Genomic DNA, 11,941 nt, shown 5'->3' with positions numbered 1-11,941 from the left:
GTTAAGAAAGATGATTCAAAATGTAAGATTACAATTTCTAGCCAATCAGTGAAAAAATTGCACTTTCAATGATTCTACCCATTTTGTGATGTTGATATATACTGATGATTCTGTAACCTTCCCTGGACTCAGGCAGACATGGCTCTGGAAGCATGCTTGTCCACTTCCCACTTTTGTCCTTTTGAAAATATGCCAAATAAAACTTTCTTTTTACTTAAAAAAAAAAATTATCTCATCAAGTCTCATAACAATCCTATGAGACAGGTATTTTTTTGTATATCACAGATAAGAAAATAAGCACCAAGAGATTATGTAAATTGCTCGCTTGGAAAAAGTGATGATAGTATGTAATGAAGCTATAATTCAAACTTACTTCAAAGCCCCTATCATTCTACTTCTAGATAGCTATGGCTTCATATTATGCCACTTCCAGGTTGGCACAACTTCAGCTCTAGAACACAGGATGAGGATGAATTCACAGACTAATAAGGTCAAGCTTTTTATTTTGAGGAACCTAAACTCTAAAGAACGAAGCCAGCTGGAAAACTACCTACTCTCCTCCATCATCTTCAGGTTTTATCAGAATGCCCCTAACAAGAGGTTATTGGGGAAAAATATACATCATAGTGTTCCTTCCCTGGAAGGGGAGAAAACACCTATATTCACAACAGACAGAAATTGTGCTTCACAGAGAAATGTGCTAATATTTAATTTTAACTAGACTGTAACAGGCTGGAATTAGGGTTCCCACACTGAGAAAGCAACCTTTAGTATAAATTGGCTGAGGGCCAATTTTTGCCATCTGTAATAATAAGCACTTGGGATGTTTCATTATGCATTTTTACTGTTCATGTTCCCACCCACAATCTTATTAGCACCTCCCAAATCACATCCTTTTTATACTCCTGGCCACTGTAGAACAACTACTCCTGGCAACCAAAGCAACAGCAATAAGAGCACTGGGATCTAGTTATTATTTGGTGATTGTATGTTCAATGTAATCTGTAAACAACAGTGATAAAAGCTGAATAGATAATAGGTGCCGGGACCATTCTATATTTTAAATTTTGCCTGTTGTTAGATGTTTTATACTCAGAATATAAGATTTTTTGCTAGTCTCACAGAAATCACAAAAAAGATGCCTTTTTTGGGTTCTTTTTTTTTAAGATATCATATCATAAAACACATCCAATCTAGCAAGAAGCAGTGTCAGTTTTTAACTGTTTATGTAACCAATGAACATTTTAGTTGTATCAAATACTGAAAAATCAGATAAAAAATGAAAATAAAAACATGTTGATGGAGATGAAACCCAAAAACAATATTAAGAGAGCTGTTCTAAATTTATAATGTTAGAGTATGTTTTCTGAAAAAGTTTCTTCTCAGTCGACTTTGAAAGAAGTCATCCTAGATACCTGTAATATCTACAATATTTGTAAAATAGAACCGTGGCTAATACCTTTTGTCAAATAAAAACAGAGCTGGACTTAGATGAGGAGAAACTTTATTCAAAAAGACTATTGCAACTGGGCGAACACTCTAATCTTACAAAGTCACAAGCATCTCAAAGTCAAACAGAAAAAGGCTTTCTTTTGTAGAGAGAGATAAACAAAGCTTAGCAGAAACTTTTAAGTGGAAGTTCGACAAGCAAGAGGGATCATGACAATGATTTGACAGGAAATATATCTCACTGTGGTCTGCCTATTCTAGGGATAAGCTGATACAGGGGCATGTTGAGGTGGAGAGGAGGGAAGCCTGACTAAAGCTTTATCAAGACAAAGTCAAAACCAAAAAACCTGTTGCCGTCGAGTCAATTCCGACTCATAGCGACCGTAGAGGACAGAGTAGAACTGGCCCGTAGGGTTTCCAAGGAGTGCCTGGTGGATTCAAACTGCTGACTTTCTGGTTAGCAGACAAACTCATAACTACTGCACCACCAGGGTTTCCCAAGACAAAGCAGAGGGTAAGAAATGGGCAATTGTGAACACGTGGTCACTTCCCTGCCATGATAGTACATTAATTAGTACCAGAAAAATGTATCTGGTTAAGAGCTACGACTGCTAACCAAAAGGTCAGCAGTTTGAATCCACCAGGCACTCCTTAGAAACCCTATGGGGCAGTTCTTCTCTGTCCTATAGGGTCGCTATGAGTCGGAATCGACTCGACAGCAATGACGTTTCTTTTTTGTGGGGGGTGGGGTGCAGTTTATAGCAAAAAGGTGGAAATAACCCAAGTGCCTATCAAGAGGTGAATGGATAAACAAAATGGGGAATATATATACAATGGAATACTACTCGGCCTTAAAGAAAAATGAAGTCCTGATACATGCCACAACATGGATGAGCCTTGTAGAAATTATGTTGAGCGAAATATGTCAATCACAAAAGGACAAATATCGTATGGTCTCATGTATATGAAATGATAAGATAGGTAATTATATATAGACCAGTGGGGGGGCAGGAAATCACTCACTGGGAATTGTGAATTTCTGTCTATAGTGATGGGAAAATTGGCATCAACTAAGGATAATGGGAAGCCCTGGTGATGCAGTGATTAAGTGTTCAGCTGCTAAGGAAAAGATTGGTGGTTCAGATCCACAGGAGAAAGATCTGACAGTCTGCTTCCATAAAGATTACAGCCTTGGAAACCCTATGGGGCAGCTCTACTCTGTCCTGTGGGGTTGCTGTTGGTTAGAATCAACTCGACAGCAATGGGAATGGGAAGAGTAATGGTTACACATCCAGACTAATTACCATTAAGCTGTATACTAGGGGGAAAAAAGGTTGAAATGGTAAATAAGTTCTTTGATACAATTTTACAACTACAACAGCAGTCCAAAAAAAAAGCTGTACCTGTTGATACTACTTGGGTACAACTAATAGTTCACTGATTAGTTTTCTTAGTTTGAAGGTTTAGGGTTGTGGTTTCATGGGTCTATCCAGTCAATTGGCCTAAGGTTGTTTTTAGAGTTTCTGTTCTATCTCCTAGTTTGATGAGTAGTTCCTGGGGTCTTAAAACCTTGTGAGAGGCCACCCAAGATACAACAATTGGTCTCTATTCATCTGGAACAGCAATGGAAGAAGGAGACCCAGGAATCAGAGAAGGAAATGGACTGCAGGTTTAATTGCCTCCATAAACTACTGCCTCCATTACCATGAGATCAGAAGAAATGGATGGTGTCCAGCTACCAATACTAAACATTTTGATCAAGGACACAACAGATGAATCCTGATCAAACGGAGATAAAGCATGGAACAGAACTTCAAACTTGTATGGAAATCAGACTTACTGGATACATTGAGAGTGGGGGAACCCCCAAATCTAATGCCCAGAAATAATCTTAAAACTTTAAACCAAAACTATCCCATGAAGTCACTGTTAAACTAACTAAACAAAGCTTAGCCCAATTAATGAGAAATGTTTGCCTTGAGCATAGTGCTCTTATGAAGAATTATCTATATGAGCATAATCTGACAACAACCCAAGCCCAAACCCACTGCTGTCAAGTCGATTTCGACTCACAGTGACCCTATAGGGCAGAGTAGAACTGCCCGATAGGGTTTCCAAGGCTATAATCTTTACGAAAGCAGGCTGCCACATTTTTCTCCTGTGTAGGAGCTGGGTGGTTTGAAGCACTGACCCTTTGGTTACCAACCAAGCACTCAAACACTGCACCTCCAGGGCTCCTTAATCTGACAACAGTTACTTTATCTTTACGTAAATAATGCATGTGTTATAGGTTTCTTTGCCAATCTTGCTTCCCTCCCTCTGTGAGAGATTTTCTTAAGTACGCTATGCTGATTTTTTAATATATGTAAATAAAATATCTCATGCAGGGGCACAGTTGGCAAAAAATGTATAACATGCGCATTATTTATGTAAAATACGGTAAGCTAAAGCACAGATAAGAACTTTATGTAGCAGAGAGCCTAAACTGATGATGAAATAATATGGGTAGAGACAGCAAGAATGGTGACACAATGTGATGTACGTAACCAATTTTATTGAACTGTTCATGTAGAAATTGTGAATGGATGTATGTTTGGTTGTGCATATTGCCACCAAAAATAAATAAAATATTAAAATAAACAAACAACAAGAATAATATACCTTACAAAACTGGGGATGGGGGAGCAGTGGCAGCATAAGTAGTACTAGTAGTACTAGTACAAGTAGTAGTAGCCACCGTAGTATAAACCCTATCCCTGGCCCTAACCCTGTTATACAACAACTACTATTACTATTACCACCAGCACTATCAACATTAAAGTTTACATTTAGGATTACAGTAACGATTCTGGTCAAATTGTGGTGGGAATTAGAAATATACATCCGTAGAAGATTCTTTCCAGAATTCAAATGGAGGGAAAAGCAAGTTTTAAATCTATAGCCAAAGTATATTGTATTTTTCCTTCCATATTTCAAACTTTCAGTGGGTCCTAGGTCTGCTGTTGGCTTTTGCTTTCTGATCCTAAAATTTTGTATCAACAAAAGGAAGGTAGAGACTATATAGAAAGCCAGATTAAACAATGGCTCTGGGATTCATCTTTCCTTTAAGACATCTACTTAAAAAGTGTAGGTTTTTTTTGCTCAAGAATACACAGGGATGGTGGTAAAACAAATAAACAAACAAAAACCCATACAGACAAGTTGAAGGGTGTTAAGTGCTATGCTGACAGCCAGGTACATGACAGTAGCTAATTACAGGGGAGGGAGAAGAGTTTGAGAGCACTCTCTGGTAATTTGGGGTAAGGATCTTAGGGGTCCCTTGTGAATTTTTTTTCTCAAAGGAGGGAGAAAAGAGAAAGAGAATTGCCTAGACCTAAGACAAAGTCTACAAACACACACACACACACACACACACACACACACACAAAGACAAAGCCTACTGGTGAAAGCCTACTTCTTTCAAAAGGAGAGTCTCCAACTCTGAGGTTTTCTATAGCTGAGGGTAGGGAAGAGAATGCCAATTCAGTGCTTGCAATTCATTCTTTAACACTCCTTGATCCTGAAGTTTTGTGCTCTGTTTAGGATTAATGTCTTGATAACTAACCCCGTCACTTTGACATGACCTGTTTATCCATTATTAAAATTCCCTTCATGGCTGGAGAATATGCTTATGAAAACAACCGGAGTGTATAATAAGAGACAGAAAAAAGGCAGGAAAAGAGTCCTTCATGTGAGGGATGAGAATGGAGGAGAGTTATAAAACTCCATTTAGTTATGCTTATAATCTTGTGACTTTTCTTCATCAGCTATATTTATGAAAATTTTCAATGATTTAAATACCTTAACAATTTCTATTGTATTTAGCTGGTGGGTTCGAACCACTGACCTTTCGGTTAGCAGCCAAGCACCAACAGCTGGAAGACAGCTGCCTGGTCAACCGACTGGAAGAGATCTGCACTGGTGTCCATTCCAAAGAAAGGTGACCCAGCTGACTGCGGAAATTATCGAACAATATCATTAATATCACACACAAGTAAAATTTTGCTGAAGATCATTCAAAAGCAGCTGCAGCAGTATATGGACAGGGAACTGCCAGAAATTCAAGCCGGATTCAGAAGAGGATGTAGAACAAGGAACATCACTGTTGATGTCAGATGGATCGTGGCTGAAGGCAGAGAAAACCAGAAAGATGTTTACCTGTGTTTTTGGATCATAACAAATTATGGATAACACTGCGAAGAATGGGAATTCCAGAACACTTAATTGTGCTCACGAAGAACCTGTACATAGATCAAGAGGCAGTCGTTTGAACAGAACAAGGGGATACTGTGTGGTTTGCGTCAGGGTTGTATCCTTTCACCACACCTATTCAATCTGTGTGCTGAGCAAATAATCTAAGAAGCTGGACTATACGAAGAATGGGGCATCAGGATTGGAGGAAGACTCATTAACAACCTGCATTATGCAGATGACACAACCTTCCCTGCTGAAAGTGAAGAGAACTTGAAGCATTTACTGATGAATATACTAGACCACAGCCTTCAGTATAGATTACACCTCAAAATAAAGAAAACAAAAATCCTCACAACTGGACCATTAAGCAACATCATGATAAATGGAGAAAACATTGAAGTTGTCAAGGATTTCGTTTTACTTGGATCCACAATCAACACCCATGCAAGCAGCAGCAGTCAAGAAATCAAATGATGCATTGCGGCAAATCCACTGCAAAAGATCTCTTTAAAGTGTTTAAAAGCAAAGATGTCACCCTGAAGACTAAGCTGCGCCTTACCCAAGCCATGGTGTTTTCAACTGCCTCATATGCATGTCAAAGCTGGACAATGAATAAGGAAAACCGAAGAACTGATGCCTTTGAATTGTGCTGTTGGAGAAGAATATTGAATATACCATGAATGGCTAAAAGAACGAACAAATCGTCTTGGAAGAAGCACAACCAGAATGCTCCTTAGAAGTAAGGATGGTGAGACTACATCTTACATACTTTGGTCATGTTATCAGGAGGGATCAGTCCCTGGAGAAGGACATCATGCTTGGTAAAGCAGAGGGTCAGCAAAAACGAGGAAGACACTCAACAAGATGGACTGACACAGTGGCTGCAACAATGGGCTTAATTAAGCGTAACAACAATTGTGAGGATGGCGCAGGACCAGGTAGGGCAGTGTTTTGTTCTGTTGTACACAGGGCAGCTATGAGTCACAACTGACTCGATGGTATCTAACAACAACAACTAGCTAGTTTTTCTTCTCCCATAAGTGCAAAGTTTCTTGCATACCCAAAAGACTGAGATGTTGGTGAGCACACTGAAACATTACTTTCTGCTGGTTATTAATTATAAATGAAATCACTAGGCTTTCATGAAAATTAAATAAAGTGATGATTACAGGTTATAATTTTTTCATATTATCTGGCCATTTTTCTTTAAAAAAGGTAAATTTTTTACAATCTAAGCGAGGTAAGCAAGGAAAATAAGATAAACAGAAAATTGGTATAACCCCTTAAATAAAAGCAGCAATGTATGTATTTAGTGTATGTCTGTGCATGTGTGTGTGTGTAACATATGTTGTTGAGATGTTAATTTAAAAAAATTAAAAAGTTGGGTACAAAAGAACACAAAATACTGAAAGAGAGAAATACAGAATTCTGAAAGAAAAATCTATCCAAAAAACTCTATTTAATGTTGTGCTACTTAAATTCAATTTAGCATATCACAAACGCTGTTTGCACAGTTAATATGAATATTTAAATATTGCAATCTGGAATGCTAAACTAACACAGAAAAACACCAGAGAGGGGAAGAAGGTTATAAAAGTACATAAATTTCTATCACAGATACATTCTATTTGTCACTTCAATTACAAATTTAACAAGTTATGCATTTCTAAATTTTCTAGATAAAATCTAAACAAACTCCTGCTTTCAAAAACTATTACCTTCCAAAGACATACCTCTTGTATGTGATTATTCTTCTCTAAAATGGAAAGAGCAACAGCCGCACACTCCAGTGTAGAAAGGCAACTATTAGTTGGTTGCATTCGAATTACATACTGACTAGAAATGCTAGTTTTTAACTGCACCTGAAACAAAAACAAAATAAAAGAATTTAATTTTTGTTTTAAATTTAAAACTTTAAAATCTGTTTTAAATACTAATTACTTTAGCGTCCTTCCAAAATTGCCATCAGTTTAGAAATATTAAATATATCAATACCTTCTATATATCCTTTTGTTGTTGTTATTAAATAGCACAAGCAAGAGGATAGTTACACATATATCTGACAAACAACATACAGCTAGAATACAGCCAGAACTCCTACAAATCAAACAAATAAAAAGACTAATAACTCCCTCACGGAAGGCGAAAGAGTTGAATAGACAGTTCACAAAAGAAGATACAAGAATGGCAAATAGGCATGTGAAAAAGCACTCAACAGAAGTCAGCACAACTGGACTAAACCAAAAGCTAAGAAGTTTCCTGAAAATAACCAAACACTTTGAGGGACAGAGTAGGAGGGGTAGGGGTCTGGGGACCATGCTTTCAGGGGACATCTAGGTCAACTGGCGTAACAAAGTTTGTTAAAGTTTCTGCATCCCACTTTGGTGAGTGGCATCTGGGGTCTTAAAAGCTAGCGAGTGGCCATCTAAGATGCATTAATTGGTCCCAACCCACCTGGAGGAAAGGAGAATGAAGAACACCAGAGATACAAGGAAAATATTAGCCCAAGGGACAGAAAGGGCCACATAAACCAGAGACTCTATCAGCCTGAGACCAGAAGAACTAGATGGTGCCCAGCTACCATCAATGACTGCCCTGACAGGGAACACAACAGAGAGTCCCCAATGGAGCAGGAGAAAAGTGGGATACAGAACTCAAATTCTGGTAAAAAGATCAGACTTAATGGTTTGACTGAGGCTGGAGGGACCCTGGAAGACATGGCCCCTGGACTCTCCGTTAGCCCAAAACTTAAACCATTCCTGAGGCCAACTCTTCAGACAAAGATTAACTGGACTGTAAGACATAAAATGATACTTGTGAAGAATGTGCTGCTTAGCTCAAGTAGACACGTAAGTCTAAATGGGCAGCTCCTGTCTGGAGGCAAGATGAGAAGGCAGAAAAGGACAGGAGCTGGTTGAACGAACACAGGAAATCTGGGGTGGAAAGGAGGAGTGTGCTGTCACATTATAGAGAGAGCAACTAGGGACGCGTAACAACGTGTGGATAAATTTTTGTACGAGAAACTAACTTGAATTGTAAACTTTCACTTAAAGCACAATAAAAAGAAAAAAAAGGCACTCAACAAAATTCAATGCAAATTAAAACCACAATGAGATACCATTGTACAATTACTAACATAGCTAAAATCAAAAAGACTGACACCACCAAACGGCAGGAATATGGGATTAATGAAACTCTTACACACTGTGGTAGGAGTGAAAATGTTATAATCACTTCAGACAATTATTTGACAATTGTTTTTTTCTATTATTTTATGATTTATCCTTCCATTATTTAATATAAATGGACAGGTTTATGTCTGTGTGTGAGTAAGCATGTATAAATACCAAAAGACATACACAACGCACACATACATGTTTGTGTGTGTGTATGTGTGTGCATCTTCCCTTTTTAGATATAAAGTAGGATACTACATATGCTTTTTTCCATGGAGATAATATTTTAGACCTGATTATTGAGACAGAGTCAGATGTGAGAAAACTAGTGAAAAACTAAATGTCAACATTTTAACCTTCTGATTCCTATTTTAATTAAATGAAACTCAAGCAGTCTTACACTCATAAAGCCATATCAATAGCCCACACTCTGATCAGAATCATTTAAGGACGTGTGGGCAGATGAAAATTTCAATTTTTACTTGTCAAGTAAAATATGTAAGCATGGGGTTTGGTGGTAGTGGTGTCTAAGCCTAATAACACAGCAACTCCAATTCAGGTGTCCTCTTTTATTTTCTTGCATCCTCAAAGTTTTAGGAGTCTGTTATTTGTTTTTAATACCAACAAAATTCTCCCATTCATGGCATCTTGTCCCTCAATCCCTTCCCTCCTCTGTGTCTCATGCAGTCCCTCATGATGAGAAATATGGTTCCTCTACTGTATTTTTTGCAAATAATGCACCTGGGTAAATAACACGCCCACACATATAATGCACAGAAATGATGAAATCAAATAAAACAGTTCTGGCATAGCACACCCATGCATATTCCACATGTCTCATAACATTTCCAGAAGTGAATTTCGGCCTCATTCACTTGTCTTCCCATGTTACTGGTAAATCATATTGCGCTGTTCATTTTCTTTTATTCTGTTCATTTTCTTTAATCCCCTGCTTATGTATATAAAAGTAGTCCAAAAGGTTACTTTTGTAGTTCCTCATGCATTCATACTCTTTGGTTTCAACATGGCATCCCACTGCTCCATTCACAAGAATGATGACGTATTCTATCAGGAAATTACAAAAGTTAAATTCTGTATATCACTTTTGATCTACCAGTAAATACTTTTGGCTTAAATTTCAAGTAGTATAAAATCAATGCCTACTTAAGTGAAGTTTCCATGTGACCAGAAATAGAAATTGAATTAAGCAACATCTTAAAAAAAAAAATTGTCATAGCACACTTACAAAAATAACACATGGAGGGTTGTGTAGCTGGTGAAAAAACTTAAAATGTGCACATTATTTGCAAAAAAATGTGGTACTCTTTTTTTTGTTCAAAGAATTCTCCTGTACAACTTGTATTCTTTCCTTCCCTCAGAAAGTGTCGGGGAGGGGAGGAAATAAAGAGCAGAGATTCAACTAATAATGTGTTTGCTATGATCATATTCAATTTTCTCTGCATTTCTTCCAAGAGAAAAGATGGAAAAGAGATGCAAAGAGGCAAAGAGATGGAGGAAAATGACTGAGAAGTACAAGTAGTGATACAAGAAGGTTAGCCTAGGTTAAATAACTGTAAGAATAATTCATAATGTTGATTATAATTATGAACAGCTTTGATAATTCATCAAGTCAACTAGCGGAACAGAGTACAGCTAACTACTGTTTTCAATACTCAATTCAAAGTCTTTGCTGGAGAAGTTTATAAAAGACCTCTGATTATAACAAACTATTTGGGAAACATGCAAAATTTATAGTGAGTTTTACCTCCTGGAATGAATGTGATTGTTTAAAAGAAGTTTGTTTTTCAGGGAGGAATTTTCTTACTGTGGCCTACATGACTGTAAGAAAACTCAAAATTTGAACTTTATCATATATTAGAAGACTTCATAATATATTTTACAAGTTAATCCTCCAGGAATTATCCAGTAACTAGGATATAGTAAGAGTATACAGTTAAGATTTGTCATATTAACGTATATGTTATTAGAACGTGTGAATGTGATCTCATGGCTCCTCCTTTTATGCTTATGTATTCCACCTCCCTTCACACACTTGATTCAATGAGCAAATGAAAAAGAGCTGAAAGAAACCCTGCTGATCCATCTTCTAGAGAAGTCACAGGAAAAATGCAAAACAGCATTTCAAATTCTCAGTGGAATCCAGACTTTATGGAACCGTTGAGGCTGGATGAACCCCTGAAACTATTAACCTGAGATAATCTTTAAACCTTAAACCTCAAACTAAAACTATACTCGAAGTCTTTAAACAAAACAATAGTTTAATTACTAAAGTATGTCTACCTTGAGTATTGTACTCTTCTAAAGAATTATCTATTTGGGATCAAACTGACAACAGTAACTCAAAAGGTTAGATGAGAAGCTTTGTGGACAGTGAGTTTATGCTAATGGTGGTGGAATAATGTGGAAAACAATAGTGAGAATGGTTGTACAACTTGAAGAATGTAATCAATGTCACTAAATTGTACATTCAGAAATTGTTGAAATGGTGTATTTTTTGCTGTGTATATTTTCACCAATAAAACAAAATTAAAAGAAAGTGCCTTGTCTTCTCGAATAAATTTTTAAAAAATTTCAAGGCAAAATTAACTATTCTAAGAAAGGAAAGCATTTTACATAAGATGAAAATGTAGCATATAGAAACAGGATCTACCGAAAGATCTTAATTCTATATAAAACTTAACATTGATCAATTAATTTCAGCCAGGTCATTTAGTTTCTTAGTTCCCCTCAGTTTCCCTCTCCCCTTCCCCCTATAAAATCATACATTTGGGCCTGATTGTGTAAAACCTATCTTTCAGTTATCAAATCCTAATATTTGTTATATCAAAGAATTATTTTAATTTCCACATTACTGAAGTTATATGGACTCAAAGAATGCTTCAATAATTTTGATCTTTTTGGAAGTTGTTTCCCTACAGGTATAGGTTGTTTGAGTGCTCTTATTATAACTTCTACCTTAGGAAGAGGAAAATCATTGGTTGGTTCAGAGTTCTCCTGATAGAGGTTGTGGGTTTGTAATATAACTTCCATTTTAGAAACAGCCAACTCTTTCAGATCTTATT

At 36.9% G+C, this 11,941-nt stretch overlaps 1 protein-coding gene across 1 annotated transcript in view; it reads right to left on the bottom strand.

The window, feature by feature from the left end:
• Positions 1–11,941, bottom strand: part of DTWD2 (DTW domain containing 2) — a 123,675-nt gene that overhangs the window by 6,681 nt on the left and 105,053 nt on the right. Inside the window, exon 5 of the mRNA XM_023731934.1 lies at positions 7,416–7,544. Within this exon, the coding sequence (XP_023587702.1) occupies positions 7,416–7,544 (129 nt within the window). The remainder of the gene's footprint in view (positions 1–7,415; positions 7,545–11,941) is intronic.

The sequence above is a fragment of the Trichechus manatus genome, unplaced genomic scaffold (genome assembly GCF_000243295.1).
Source record: "Trichechus manatus latirostris isolate Lorelei unplaced genomic scaffold, TriManLat1.0 scaffold00047, whole genome shotgun sequence".
Taxonomy (NCBI): Eukaryota; Metazoa; Chordata; class Mammalia; order Sirenia; family Trichechidae; genus Trichechus; species Trichechus manatus.
The sequence above is the reverse complement of the archived record's forward strand: the minus strand, read 5'-3'. Positions and strand labels throughout refer to the sequence as shown.